At 45.3% G+C, this 15,993-nt stretch overlaps 1 protein-coding gene across 15 annotated transcripts in view; it reads left to right on the forward strand.

Annotated features, from left to right (window-relative positions):
- Nucleotides 1-15,993, forward strand: part of DST (dystonin) — a 483,110-nt gene that overhangs the window by 412,023 nt on the left and 55,094 nt on the right. For all 15 annotated transcript variants that reach the window (XM_074991114.1, XM_074991115.1, XM_074991118.1 and 12 more), the window contains 6 exons: nucleotides 5,219-5,422; nucleotides 10,033-10,264; nucleotides 10,583-10,809; nucleotides 11,231-11,353; nucleotides 11,697-11,798; nucleotides 15,591-15,692. In XM_074991114.1, the coding sequence (XP_074847215.1) occupies nucleotides 5,219-5,422; nucleotides 10,033-10,264; nucleotides 10,583-10,809; nucleotides 11,231-11,353; nucleotides 11,697-11,798; nucleotides 15,591-15,692 (990 nt within the window). The remainder of the gene's footprint in view (nucleotides 1-5,218; nucleotides 5,423-10,032; nucleotides 10,265-10,582; nucleotides 10,810-11,230; nucleotides 11,354-11,696; nucleotides 11,799-15,590; nucleotides 15,693-15,993) is intronic.

Genomic DNA, 15,993 nt, shown 5'->3' on the forward strand with positions numbered 1-15,993 from the left:
CGAAGCCTCCCACCAGGCCTCACCTCAGGGACGCTGCCACGAGGCGAGGCTCAAGCAGAAGGTGACTCACCTTATGTTCATAAGGGCGGTGGAAAGAGTGCCGGAATGATTCCAGGGGAAGGTTTTTATTCACGCTGCTTCCTACCAGAGAAGAAAACAGGACACTGGAGGCCCATCTTAGATCTTCGGGGCCTCAACCGTTACTTGCGCAAGCAACAGTTTCGGATGATCACAGTTGCTTTGATACTCACGGCACTGGACGATGGAGACTGGGTTGCAGCACTCGACTTACGAGTGCTTACTTTCATATAACAATCCACCTGGCACACAGACGCTTCCTCTGCTTCACGGTCGGCCAGGAGCGCTTCCAGCACAGGGTTCTTCTGTTGGCCTCTCCTCGGCCCCCAGAGTCTTCACCAAATCCCTGGCAGTGGTATCAGCCTACCTGCACAGACAGGGGGTGTTTATTTTTCCCAGATCTGGGCGACTGCCTGCTGAAAGGGGACCTCGAAGGCAGAGGTCTCACGCATGATACGCATCACAGTGGACACGTTTCTTCGCTGGGTCTCGTCATCAACCTCGCAAACTCAAAGTCTGAACCCACACAACATATAGAGTTTATAGGGGCACGTAGAAACTCTATCACAGCAAGGGTGTACCTACCCGACGCCCGCTTCCGCGCAATCAGTTCGCTGGTGAAAGTCATCACATACAGCCCCACGGTGCCGGTCTTAACGTGCCAACAGCTGCTGGGCCATATGGCGGCAGCGATGTTTGTGGTACAGAATGCCAGGTTGCACATGTCAAGCCTGTAGCATTGGCTGGTGAGCGTTTACAAATCGGCATCCCACACTGTCCACAGGGTGGTGTCGCCCACAACAGAGGTGCGCAGATCCCTGGCGCGGTGGGAAAACCACGAGTTATCTGCTAGTGGAGGTGCCTTTTCACCAACCACAAATTTCTATTTTTCTTACGACCGACGCCTCCCACATGGGATGGGGAGAGCACATCGGCGACAAGGTGACGCAAGGGCTATGGTCCCCCGCGGAACAGGCACTGCACATAAACATACTGGAGCTCAGAGCAGTGTTCAACGCCTGCAAACATTTTCGAGATTACCTACCTGGCAAAGTAGTTGGGATTCAATACCGACAATACCTCCATTATGTTCTACATCAATCGACAAGGAGGAGCACGATCCCGTGCCCTATGTGCGGAAGCACTCCGATCATGGAATCGGTGCATCGCCAACAACATAACGTTGAAAGCCTCGCACTTGCCGGACGCTCACAACGTGAATGCAGATCAGCCGAGCAGGCGCTGCGCAATCACGCACGAATGGCAGATCCACTCCGATCTGCTACAGCGCATTTTTCATACATGGGGGTTTCCCCAGATCGATTTGTTTGCCACCCAGTACAAAAAAAAAGTGTCCCCAGTACTGCTCCAGGGCAGGAGTGGGGCGGGGTCCCTGGGGGACGCATTCATGTTTTCATGGAAGGGCTCCCTACTTTACGCGTTTCCCCCGCAGCTCTTATCCACAAGGTCTTGCACATAGCCAGAAGGGAGAGAGCTCGCATGATACTCATAACCCCGCTTGGGATAGGCAGCAATGTTTTCCCTTGCTTCTGCGCATGTAGGACCACCCACCGCTCCCTCTGCCGGTGGCGCCGGATTTACTCACGCGGGCTCAAGGGTCCATAGTGCACTCGCACCCTCAGGGTCTGCACCTACAAGCATGGCTAATCCATGGCTCAGCTCCTTAAAGAGCACATGTACGGAGGGAGCACAACAAGTCCTGGAATGTAGCCGAAGGACCTCCACCAGGAGGACTTGCAAGCAGAAATGGACTCAATTCACAGCCTGGTGTTCCACCAAGCAGTTAGCTCCCCTTGACATCCCTGTACCTGTAATACTAGAATATTTATTGGACCTCAAGAGAGGTGGGTTTTTTCTCTATCCTCGCTAAAGGTCCACCTCGCCGCTATATCAACCTTTCAGCATACAGAGGAAGGGCCCATGGTATTTGCCCATCCTATCATTACCAGGTCCTTGAAGGGGCTGGTAAATCTGCACCCCACCTCGGAAACTGCTTCCACCATCGTGGAATTTGGACTTGGTGCTCAACACACTATCGGGTCCACCTTTTGCACCATTAGCCACAGTTCCCCTATGTCTCCTTACGATAAAAACAACCTTCCTCCTTGCAACTATGTCAGCCCGCAAGGTGAGTGAGCTCGCGGCAGTGATGGCAACGCCGCACTGCACAGTATTCTCAAAGGAGGCGGTAACCTTAAGGCTGCACCCAGCCTTTGTTCCAAAAGTCTCTTCGGAGTCCAATCTTAACGACCTAATAGTTTTACCCGAAGCCTCACAGCTCCAGCAAGGAGGCACGCCTGCATCTCTTAGATGTGAGGAGGGCGTTGGCCTTCTACAGAGACAGAACTAAGTCCTTCCGGAAAACGGACAGGCTTCTAGTCTCTCTCGCTCCCGGGTCAAAGGGAGAAGGTCTCTCTTCACGAAGAATCTCAAAGCACATTGCGTCCTGTATAAAAACGTGCTTCGAGCTTCAAAAGACTCCTTTGCTGGCCCCACCCAGGGCTCACTCCACCAGGGTGGTGGCAGCATCAACAGCCTTCTTCAAGGGCATCGCGTTAACAGACATCTGTAGAGCAGCGACCTGGTCATCATATGACACCTTCGCCAAGCATTATGCCCTGCCTCAGGTATTCCAAGAGGATACCCGTCTGTCGACAGCAGCCCTCTCAGGGGCAAGCTGCACATAAACCGATTACCCACCTCCTTACTTGGGTTACTGCTGGGTAGTCACCTATTGTGGAGCACCCACGGGGACCACTCGAAGAAGAAAGAGAAGTTACTCACCTGTAGTAATGATGGTTCTTCGAGATGTGTCCCCGTGGGTGCTCCACCACCCGCCCATCCTCCCCGCTTCGGATCTCTAGTGTTTTTCAGGAGCATCCGAGGCGGTTGGTCAAGGAACTGGCGGGGACCAGATTGTGCACACGGCCGGGGGCGCGCGGGGGGGCGGTGCGCACCGGCGCATGCGCAATCCAGGAGAAACTGCTGGAAGATTTCCGATCTGTGGCACCGGGCGAGCCCGACACCTATTGTGGAGCACCCACGGGGACACATCTCGAAGAACCATCGTTACTACAGGTGAGTAACTTCTCTTTCCCAACCATATTATTGCCATCAATTTGTAGGCTCATTTCAGATCATACAACAAATTAACCCTGTAGAATTTAGGAAATGCTGGAATATTTGAAAGTTCATCTGGTTTTCGGTGTGTCTCTTCTGAAACTGTACATGAAAAAGCCCTTTCATGGACACTCTACTCCACCACTACCAGCACCTCCTGCCTGTGCCAGGGGACAAGAAGGATACAAGGTTCAGGAAGTGATTTTAAGGTAAACCCTATTTATGTAGTGGACTGGCAGGGCTAGGGATCAGAAGAGCAGTTGTGGGAAACATAAAATGTCTACAGTGTAGAACTCATGCATGCCTTCCATCAGAAGTATGCTCTGAAGGTAGGTCCAATGGTCCCTAGGAAACACAGTTGAATTGAGGGACTGTCAGGAACCACTGGCACCAGTGCCAATCTCCTGGTAACCCAGGGCAAACATTTGGCCCTGTTACAAGCTGTTTGACTACCACCCAAATGCCTGCAGGAACCTGCAGACTGCGCCTTCAGCTTAATAGTAGCTGTAATCCAGTGGCTGCTCAACTCATCCCTAGCCTGAAGCTGTGCTTGTTCCCATCTCTGCTTCTGCTGTCTCCTGCCCCAGCCAATACTTACTTCAGTCCCCAGCTCCTTTCTCACCTCATACGCCTGGCTAAGACCATCAGCTCCTCCTGACTGCAACTCTGGCTAACTCTTCAGCTTAGGCTTTTGTTTCTGACTCCTATTACTGACCCTCCACTACTCTTCCTGACAGTGACTCCAATTAACACGTTAGTTTTAGTTTTGGTCTCTGACTCTGGCTATGACCTTCGGGTTCATTCTTAGATCGGCCCCATCTGGATTCAGTTGGAATCAGTAGACCAGACTCTTGCTGCAATTACTAGTCACGACTGCTCTGACTTGGTCACTAATACTTTCATAGCCACGCACAATGGACTCTAGTGTGTAATTCCACCGGGTTTTTCCTTTTTCAACATAGCTGATCAATGGGACCTAATCAGGAATTACTAGGGTTCACTACAACAGGAAGGAATAAATCTTCCCTGCTAGAGAATGGGACCTGATTGGACAGGGATCAAGTTCAGGTAGGATAAGACGTCAGCATACTCATACAAACCCTTTCACCCACACTATCCAGAAGATCTTTTGTTTAAAAAAAAAAGGTGGAGAGAATGGGAAGGCATAGGAGGTAGGTTAGTACATAGGGGCTAGGCTGGTACTTTTCCCTCACGGAAGACTTCAGTTGATTTTTCTTAACTGAGTGGATTTTATTTCAGGGGGTGGGTCAAATGATTTGATTGTTTGATTCGCTTGTCCCTGTCAAAAAAAAAAACAAAAAAAAACTAGCATCTATTAATAGATCCTGGTTTTGAGCAGGCTTAGGTCCTGTGACTGAAATTTGGGTCTGGGAAATAAAACACGTAGGTTCTGTTCCCAGCTCTACCACTTGCTTATTTAACTTCTCCGCACTTCAGTTTCCCATTGTAAATCCAGGACAACAGGACTTTCCATATCTACATCACAGATTGCTTTGATGCTAATATAATATTAGTACAGTACTTTGAGGTTGTTCAGTAGAAGGCACCAGGTGATATGGATTAGTGTTAACCTCAGACTGCATTATGTCAAGGGCACATAGCCAATGTAGTTATGCAAATATCTGTAATATTACTGCCATTGCAAGAATTACAGAGTCTTAACATGAAAATGGAGTATTGTTGGCCAGTCTCTAATGCATAGTTAGCATCTTTGATACAATGATATGTGCTATATTATTTACTTCATAGAGTATATTGTTCAATGTGACATTTTATGCCTGGATACCAGTTCAGTGTTGGAGAAAGAACCATCACAGACAGGCCAAGAACTGACTATATTTGATGTGATTTGTGCTGTACTTTAGGATGAAAGGTTTTTGTTTAGAATTCCTTGCCAGTTGGATGTGTCAGAAGTGCAGACAGCTGTAATGTGGGGGTGTAAGCGTAAAAAACTGATAAGTTGTTTGATTTGTTATAGCAACTGCGTGAGCTAATTGCTGAACACAAGCCTCATATAGATAAGATGAACAAAACTGGCCCTCAGTTGTTGGAATTGAGCCCAAGAGAAGGTTTTTGTATTCAAGAGAAATATGTGGCGGCTGACACCCTTTACAGTCAAATTAAAGAAGATGTCAAAAAGCGGGCATTGGCACTGGATGAAGCCATTTCTCAGTCTACTCAGGTATCAATTTAAGCTCAAAGTAACTAAGTTAATTCAAATGAAAATATATACATTGTCATTAGGCTACGGACTAAACATAAACGGCAGATTTATCTGACCTACCCACCCCCATGGCTTGTAAATGCTTATTTCACTGCTTATAGCATAGTTTTTCGATTAGTCTCTGCTGTCCTTGCAGATTTTTATTGCCACATGGACTACGTCTACACTAGCCAAAAACTTCGAAATTGCCACGCAAATGACCATTTCGAAGTTTACTAATGAAGCACTGAAATACATATTCAGTGCCTCATTAGCATGCGGGCGGCTGCGGCACTTCGAAATTGACATGGCTTGCTGCCGAGAGGCTCATCCAGATGGGGCTACTTTTTGAAAGGACCCCAGCTACTTCGAAGTCCCCTTATTCCTGTGAGCAGATGGGAATAAGGGGACTTCGAAGTAGCCGGGTCCTTTCGAAAAGGATCCCCATCTGGACGAAAGGTGCCAATTTCGAAGTGCTGCGGCCACCCGCATGCTAATGAGGCACTGAATATGTATTTCAGTGCTTCATTAGTAAACTTCGAAATGGTCATTTGCGTGGCAATTTCGAAGTTTTTGGCTAGTGTAGACAAGGCCATGGTGAATTAGTTTGAAGTCATTATGTAAGGGACATTGAAGTGGTAAATGTGGGATGTTACCTTCACATCCATTCATGCACTTTAGTAATCTGGGCTGCCCTCTATTTAGCAACACAGAGGGCTTGTCTACACTACCAGCTTCCTTCTAAGGAAGAACGGTAATTAGGATGTTGGGAGTTTACTAATGAAGTGCTGCTGTGCGTATGCAGCACTTCATAAAGCAAATTTTCCCCACCCCATCTCCACCTGCGGCAACTTCAAAGTTTTAACTTCCAAGTACTGGCACACGTCTAGCTGTGGCCCACCCGCTGGTACTTCCAAGTGCCGGGGCAACTTCTAAGTCCCCTTACTCCTCAAAAGGTAGTAATGTAGACAAGCCCAGAGTTATTTTGCTCAGTCACACGTGTAGCTGAAACTCAGCACATTCAGCTGCAGCCGCATACCTCTGCCACTGAAGATGAAGGAAAATCTCTATTAAACTTTAGTCGGAGGAGTGTATACATCTTTGTAGACCAGCCATTGGAGAATTAAGTAATCACAAGCATTAGAACCAGCCAGTGTTTTATCATAAGAGCTATCTGCAGTCATCATAACAGGAACCCCCAGATTTTACCAGATTTCATGTTTCATTATGAACTTAAAACTCAGATCAGGTTCCTTGAAAGTTCAGGAACTTTGGGAGTGAAACAGACTTGTTGTATCATTTTGCATCAAATCCTTGAGACATTTGATTATTTGCAGAGTTTCTCTTTGAACTTGCTGAAATTCAGTCTTTTTTACAGTTTCACTTTAGGATTTTTACGGCACTCAGGTTCAAACCAAAGCTTTCTCTGTATGCGTGCAAAAACCATATGGTCCAAAGCCAGAATAAAAGCACTACATTTCTTACAGCTCTACTGACAACAGCTCCTCCCTGTTTCCCATGTACTGGTGAATGAGTAATCCTGCTAATACTCTCTCCAGATCTAGACTGTTTTCCCAAATGCTTCTCTGAATGACAGACTTTAAAATGCTCCTTAGGATATTTCTTTATATAGCTTTTTGTCTTAAATCATCTCGCTATGTTCACATGCATCTATCTGACAGTGCAGGGGAGAGCCTGCAAGCAGTCTCTGTCACCAGGTGGTATCTTAGGCCATATCTCCACTAGGAGGTAAAATCAAATTTTGCATATACATATCTGGCAACGAGAATCACATAGCTGGAGTTGATATATCTAACATCGATTTTCGCCGCCATCTATACAGTGGTAGGTTGACAGGAGAAGCTCTCCCATCATTTCTTTACTCCTCCCAACTGCCAGCAACACTGTGGTGGATGGCCCCATCATGACAGTCCAATTTAGGTTGTCCTCACTTGGCACACTAAATTGAACACCAGGGCTATGTCTACACTAGCACACTACGTCAAAGTAGCCTGTTTTGACATAAGAACGTCGAAATAGGCTACTTTGACGTGTATCATCTACACGTCCTCCAGGGCTGGTGCCATCGACATTCAATGTCGAAGTAGCGACGGAGAACATCGAAAGGAGCCGCCCCGGAAGGAAATGCGGAGCGTCCACACACACAAGCGCTCCCCTGCGAAATAAGGGGCCAGCAAAGCCCCAGGCCACTCCTTTAAAGGGCCCCTCCCAGACACATTCGGCCTGCACGGCATGAGATCCACAGAGCTGACAACCAGTTGCAGACCCCGTACATGCAGCATGGACCCCCAGCTGCAGCAGCAGCCAGAAGCCCTGGGCTAAGGGCTGCTGCACGCGGTGACCATAGAGCCCCACAGGGGCTGGACAGAGCGTCTCTCACCCCTCAGCTGATGGCTGCCATGGAGGACCCCATTATTTCGACGTAGCGGGACGCGGATCGTCTACACACGCCCTACTTTGATGTTGAACGTCAAAATAGGGGGCTATTCCCATCTTTGGATAGGAATAGCGATTTCGATGTCTCGCTGCCTAACGTCGATTTCAATGTCGAAATAGCACATGGTGCATGTAGATGTGAAGCATACTATTTCAACACTGTGCCAGCTACTTCGAAGTAACTGGCTAGTGTAGACGCACCCCAGAAGATTGACCGCCAGAGGGTCGATCTTCCTCTAAGTGTAGGTCTACCCATAATATACTATTTTCATAGTTCATATGTTGGCCTGTCGTACTTTCAAGCATTCTAAAACAACCAAATTTCATATGCTGCCAAAATACAACTATTTATGCTGCCATTAAAGTCTATTGGACCTTCCTTCAAAACCAGGCTACTTGCTTTCTGTTCCAATCCCAAATTTGAGTGCCAGATATATAAACACAAAAAAGTCTCTCTATCTACAGAAAACTGTCATGGATGGATGGTCCTTCATAACATCTAGAACATCAGTATGTTGAAAAGTTGCTTGCATATCTTAAAAATGTGTTGAGATTAAATTTGTTTACAAAACTGTATATACACCTGACAAAGAAGACAGTAGAATTCGTTCTGATATAATCCTTTTTTATTAAGATATTCCAAAGTGTATTAGCATAAACATGTAATATGGTGGAGATGAGAGTATCTACTTACACAGTCATGGAAGTACCAGTATTTCAGCAGTGCGTACATTACATTAGGTTATCTTATGCATGAAAGACACTGTATAATGCCAGAAGCTATATTATTTTATAGAGAGAAAGGGCATATACAATTGGCTGCCTTCTGTTCTCTATTAAAGTTAAGAGCAAAATCAGGCCTGGTGAGTTCATCAGCAATTAATTTTTTTATATGAAATGTACTTGTATGCAAATTAGAGCAGAGAAGAGCAAATAAGAGCAAAGTTAAAATATAGTACACAGTTGAACCTCTCTAGTCTGCACCCTCGGGACCTGATCGGTGCTAAACGAGAGAATTTGCTGGACTATGGGACGTCAGTATTTTCTAGCACATTACCAACACTTCCACTGCTTACTGGGCTCTTGAAGACATATCAGGGTAAATTAGATTGCAATAACAACACAGAACACTGAGAGCCAGGAGTGGTGGCTGTAAGCACGCTTTCTGAGACCATGTGAAATTTGGCAACACCCATGATAAATGGTTGTCTAACTAACTAAAATCATGCCGACTTATGGATGTTGCCAGATTAGAGAGATTCAGTCTGTAACAGCTAGTTCTTACCCTTAGTATATAGTTCACAAGCAAGAAGGATGTTCACACATTCTGACAAGTACAGAGTTTATTAACATTATTCACACATACTGTTGGGATGTCAGATGCATCATGATCTTGCCAAAGAAAGGGGAAATTGTACTTTTCTTTGGTTCTGAGCTCTTTTCAGTATAAAAGAATTGATCTCTGTTTAAGTTCAGATGACCCTGCTCTTTCAGATTCTCCCACAGTTTTCACGGGTGTTAGATACTATTTATAATAGGTATCTGCACTCACCACCACCACACAGTTCATAGTAATTATCTCACACACCAAACCTTTGTCAGTGTTTTCACGCACAAGATTGTTTCTGTTATGAAGTATAATAATATTTATCCTTAAAATAACACAAAGCTTTGTATTGAATACAGTGACTTCATATACTTCTTAAAAGAAGAAAGTGGAAAACCTATGGTTCTCTAAAATTTGAAACAAAGTAGTTTATTAATTAAACAGGACTGTAGTCACCAACTGTTGTTCACAGTTGAAACAATACCCGTTTGTGAGTGCGCTTCAGGGACCTAAACCAGAACTGGGGGACTTAGAAGTATGAATCACTATGGCTTGACCAAAGGACCTGATCCATTTGTTCAGCGACAGTAGCTGTCTCTCACAGAGCTCTCTATGTAGCCTATCCATTAGAAAGAGACAAAGAGCTCCATGGTATTAAAGCACACCATGCAGCTAGTTATGATTAATATGTTAGTTTTATTAGTACCTTTCTTTTCAAAGAAATCTTCAGCTATAGGTTTTCTTATTGTTTTGTCTTTCTTCCAATTTCCTTTCCTCCTTGTTCATCTCTCTTTTATGCTCCCAGTTTCATGACAAGATAGATCCAACCCTGGAGAGTCTGGAACGCATAGTTGAACGTCTGAGGCAGCCACCTTCTATCTCAGCTGAGGTTGAGAAGATTAAAGAGCAAATCAGTGAAAATAAGAATGTGTCAGTAGATCTAGAAAAACTTCAGCCAGTGTATGAGACGCTCAAAAAGCGGGGGGAGGAAATGATAGCTCGCTCAGAAGGAGCTGATAAGGATATATCTGCTAAAGGTAATAATTTATCTGAGAGAAAATTTCTTTCTAATTGAAATAGACTAAGCTGTGGTCATTTTGAATGTTCTCATGGAGAAGGGCCTAAGGATTTTTTAAAAGCATCCGTCTTCCTGCTATATGAACTATTGTCATAACTCAGGCCTTCAGTGTTTTTTTTTAAAGTGCTGTGCGTTGTTAAGTATTTTATGATCTAAATTTTAAAAAGATAATCAGTTTCACTGAATATACATGTGACATATAGATGCATGATGTATTAGAATACAAGTAAACATAAACATTGGTTGCCCATGTAATACAGTCCAATTGCCTGTTTAGCTGTTCAAGATAAACTTAAACAAATGGTCTTCATCTGGGAAGACATCCAGGCGTTGACTGAGGAAAGAGAGGCCAAATTACTGGATGTGATGGATCTGGCTGAAAAGTTCTGGTGTGATCACATGGCTCTTGTAGTCACTATTAAAGATACTCAGGATTTCATCCGGGAACTGGAGGGACCTGGAGTTGACCCCTCTGTAGTCAAACAACAACAAGAAGCTGTAGAGGTCAGTAGAAAGTTTGTTTGGTTTTTAAAGCTTTTAGAGATTTTTTTTTCACTGTAAAGAGAGGTATTGTAATATTTTTACAAAATTCCCATGAAACACAGCATTGAGAAACTAATAGGGGTAATTATTTCAAGACTTCATGGAAAATAATTAGTATATCAACTCTTTTGTTTTATGTGCATAGAGATTTTCAACATGTATGTATCTAGATCACACCAGAATCTGGCCTGTGAAGCCTTTTTATCTGTCCTGCGCAGCCTTTTCCCACAGCAGCAGCACCATTTTAACCAAACCAGTCAAAATGAATGTGGAGCATGGGGTTTAGTCAGGCTAGGACAGAACCTATATTTTTACTCATTAAAATCAACTGTGTCTTTGTTCTTGAGTTTTAAAATGCAGCAACATTGAAATCTCCTTTTAGACTATCAAAGAAGAAGTTGATGGACTGCAGGAAGAACTGGATACGGTGGTGAATTTAGGGTCTGAACTTATAGCTGCTTGTGGAGAACCTGATAAGCCTATTGTCAATAAGAGCATAGATGAGGTATGAGTAACGTAAATGCTTAATACTAATCTGTTACAGTATCTGTGTACTGTAGAAGAGATGGTCCATGGAAAATATTATAAAGTAGTGTCATGTTGAAAGTTTTTGGGGCAGGTGAATGTCAGTGTAATCAATATCTGCTGTCATGGATTGTCAAGAAACTATTTAATAATTTCAATTTTTCCCGATTGTGTTCTTATAAGTAGGGTAATGAAGTTATTTCCTGCAACAGCATATAAACTCGGCAATATCTACGTTAGAATTATACAGTTCAGTAACAAAACCTATTAACTTTAATTAGAATAAGTATCTAAACTCTCACTATTTTACTATTTAATTGCAGCTCAATTCTGCCTGGGACACTCTAAACAAAGCATGGAAAGAGCGTGTAGACAAACTTGACGAAGCCATGCAGGCTGCTGTTCAGTACCAAGATGGACTGCAGGTAAGATGGTTTTGATGTATGTAACAAAATTTTGGGTAAGAAAAGTTTTCTAATTTCATGTCTTAGAAAAAACCAGCATATTACTGGGTAGCTGTCAATCAATTTCATCTGTATGGTGAGACTTTCCTTCAATAAACCAAAGGGTTTTCATAGATTTGCTGCATAATATCATAAATATGCTGGTTTACATTCCTCGCATACTTACCTGTTCATATTGGCTATGGATACAGTAGCGAGTTTTGTTGACCGAACTCATGGAGCGTCCACGCACAAAATGCGTTTTGTCAACAGTCAGTCGACAAAACTCTGCACTTTTGCCGACAGCATACTGCCTCTCTGCCACAAGGCTTAACGCTTTTGTTGCGTGTGTCGGTAGGGGATCCCACTGCTCCCCCACAGGGTCACAGTCCTCCACCCGCTCCCTGGACTAAGATCCCCTAACCCCTGTCCCAGTGCAGTTCCACCCCCTCATCTCTACACCCCCTATGTTCATAGTTACCGAAGAGTACAGTGTAAATAGTTCTTTTTACCAATGTTGACGTTATACAGGTTTGTCTGTTTTCAAAGTTAAAGGTTTTATTCTTTCATCACCCCCATGTCCATCATTATTGCGGAGTAGTCATGGAGCGTTCAGTGGGGGAAGGAAAGAATCAAGATGGGAACAGGTTGGTGATGGGGACCAAGGAACACACTGGGGGTAACCTGGGGAGGGTTACTGGGGGCTGTGGGTGAAGCTTGCCCATAAGCCTTCCCTTATACGGACCTTGTCCATGTCCACTTGGTGGGCCAGTGCCATGCCCAGCTGCTCGAACCCGTGATGGTTGTTGGCCCTCTACCCTGGGAGGAAAACTTCCCCAGCTCCTCCACAAGATTATGAAGGGCACAGCACGCAGCCACTACGTTGGAGATACGGGTCTCCCTCTTGTCCAGGCTGGGGATGAGGCAGCGGAACCTCGCCTTCACACTCCCAAAGGCGCATTCGACCTGGTAGTGCACCCAGTTGAGGTGGGCATTGAAGAGTTCCTTGCTCTGGTCTAGGTGGCTGGCGTATGGATGCATTAAGCACGACATGAGGGGTACACTGCATTCCCCACAGTGCACAAGGGCAAGTAGATGTCCCCAATAGCCATGTCACACTGGGGGATGTATGTGCGCACCTCCATCCTTCAGCAAAAGCTGTAGTTCTGAAAGACCCGGGTGTCATGTGCCTGGCCTGACCGCCAATATAGACATGAGTGAAGCGACCGTGGTGGTCCACCAGGGGCCTGCAGGACAACAGAGTGGTACCCCTTGCAATTGATGTACTATGCAGCACTGTGTTCTGGGGGCACAGATCGGTATATGGGTCCCATTTATCATGCTGAAACAATTTGGGAATCCCGGGATGTTGAAGCCAGCCACAACTGCATCCAGGTTGGTGAGTCAGACAAGTGTCCTGAGCAGGATCCTGTTAATAGCAGTCACCACCTAGAAGAGAAGGAAACTGAACACACGTGAGGGACTGTGGGAGGCAGCCCCTGGGCCCCAGAGGGCGCCCCTGCCCCCTCCCATCCTCCCTCCCTCGAACTGTCTGAAGGCCCCCCTCCGTCGTCCATGCAGGTACCACACCTCTCCAGGAACAGGTCTCTGTGAGGGTGGGATGGCATGGCCCCCCAGGGATGGGGTTTCCCAGACTTCCTTAACCCCCTTGCTCCTCCGCCCCCGCCTCCCAGGCGTTGGCCTTGGCTGGGACCCCATCCTTTACCCTACCTAACCCACTGTCCAGACCTCAGCCTGACAATGTCTTCACTGTTGGGGTCATACTCATGCAGGTAACTTCCACATCCTGAATTGGTTCCCCATTGAACTGTAACAGTCTGGGGTGATGAGCTTAAAAAGTGTGGTGGCCACCCACTGCTCAAGGGGTTTGGCTGGCCACATGTGGTTGTCCTGTCAGTGTAGTGCAGGGGCAAGCTAGGTGCAGAGCTCCTGGAAGGTCTCCTTTCTCATTCTGAAGTTCTCTACCCGCTGTTGATCGCCCCACTCCCCATTTCTAGCTGGCCCCCTCAGTCCACACTGGTGTTGTATCTCCACACCTGGCTTAGCACCCAGGGGGGCAAGGGCAGGTGGAGGGCTGGGGTGTCAGCGGTGTTCCCTTCATACTCGGGGTCCAGCAGGTCCCTCCAGATGTGAGGGAAGAGGGCCAGCCCTATGGTGAGCAGTGGCTGGAGCATCCGCTTGGTGGTGAGGGGCCAGCCAGGGGGGACTGCTTGTGGTCCTTACCTCCTCTGAGCTGTTTGGTCCCTCAATGGGGACATGCAAGCCCTGCAGCATCCCTGCACCCAGCCTCGCAGGTGTCCACAAGGCTCAGTATAGGCAAGCACTGGCTGGGGGACGGAGGGGAGGGGGCTGTTGGGCTTTAAGGGCATACCTGGCCAGGGCTTCGGAAGGTCTTGCCATCTATGCAACCTTCTTTGAGTGGCTTCCAGTCCCCATTCTGTCAAGAAAGTGGCGGGGACATCTGGCCACTTTCTGTTGACAAAGGGGTTTCGTTTTCATGCGTGGACATGCTCTGTTGACGGATGTTTTGTCAGATAATCTCTTCCAACAGAAACGTCTGCTGACAGATGGCTCTAGTGTAACTGTAGCCATTGTGTTTAGATTTTGAGTTAAAAGTTTCATCATTTATCACTAGACTGAGTGCTGATTTTATTTGTTAGCACATATTTTACATGTTAACCCTGCTGAGTGGCAGCATTCCATTGTGATAAGTTCATTACTTAGTTAATGTAAATTGATACTGTGTGACAATGTTTACATGAGTTAAAAGGGAAAAAAAGCAAATTAAATAGTTCAAATCAAGTGCTGCAATTTTCCTGGGAAAGTAGAGAAATTTACGGAACTCCCCTTGTACTACAGACCTTTTATTTATACAGGAATTACAAGATTTTGCATTGGGATAATGTCCTATGATGAAGAGCCATCCTCTTCCTTGGCAAATTGAATTGGGGGCTGTAATATCAGTTCAGAGCTGGGGCATTCTTTTCCCACCGTATGCCCCAGCTCCTGTTAAAGCCTGCAGGGACTGATGGCATAAAACAGAGCACCCTTGAGACTGTTCCACATTGTGCCAGGAGCAGACAGATTGGTTTGACAGCCTCAGTATTGGAGGGAGGCATAAATGTAATTTGAAATTACTTTTGCACCTCCCTGTTGATCTTGGTCAGTTGCTTTGGTCAGTTCACACTCTTGTATAATTAAAATTCACTTGACTTCAATGGGAATTTTTGTTCATGGGTGTGGATTTCATTCAGTGACATCTACTATGAAGATCAATCTCAGCAAAGGGTGAGAACACTATGGGAATAACAGTTCTGTACTGAGCATTTCCTGTAATAGGGGTCCCACTGAAATAAAAGAAATTTCTCAAAGTAAAGTACTTGCTAATGTGAGTAACTATGATAGAAACTTACTGTTAATAGAAGCCCAGTCCTGCACCTCTTACGTGCATGTATGCCTGGCACTGAAGTCAGTGTTTAGTTTGGTTTGGTTTTTCGTATATTCGGGTATTGCAGGATATCAGTGTAATCAGTTTTTGCTGCCACGGATTGTCAAGAAACTATTTAATAATTTTATTTTTTCCACCTTATTTTTTTGTGAAGAGAGAGTAATGAAGTAGTTTCCTGCAGCAGCAGATAAACTCAGGAAAACATTAGAATTGTACTCTACACAGCTTTCAAACTGTTTCTTGTGATAGGATTTAGCATACTGTTTCTCTTACATTATACTACAGTTTAATGTTGTGGTTTTCAGGCAATATTTGACTGGGTAGATATTGCTGGCAGTAAATTGGCTTCAATGTCACCCGTTGGAACAGATCTGGAAACAGTGAAGCAGCAAACTGAAGAACTGAAGGTATGAACTAAATTGTTTATTTTTCTCGTGTCATTATTCTACTTATTTCAGTAGCCACATCAAATTATATAACAACTTGGAAATATTATGCTTTTACAGTAAGTAGCTTATTGTGTCTGGATGAAAACCTTTGCCACTGGCTTCTGTCGGGGGGGGGTGTCAGATTTTAGTCTGTGTACATAAGAACTCGAAAATACTTGTTATAACATTGGTTTCCTTTAAAAAGTTATTTGAAGATTACTTTCCTTTCACCTTTTATTTTTCTCACTTCCCCCAGTACCAGCCACCTTGGGGCTCTTGA

The sequence above is a fragment of the Carettochelys insculpta genome, chromosome 3 (genome assembly GCF_033958435.1).
Source record: "Carettochelys insculpta isolate YL-2023 chromosome 3, ASM3395843v1, whole genome shotgun sequence".
NCBI lineage: Eukaryota > Metazoa > Chordata > Testudines > Carettochelyidae > Carettochelys > Carettochelys insculpta.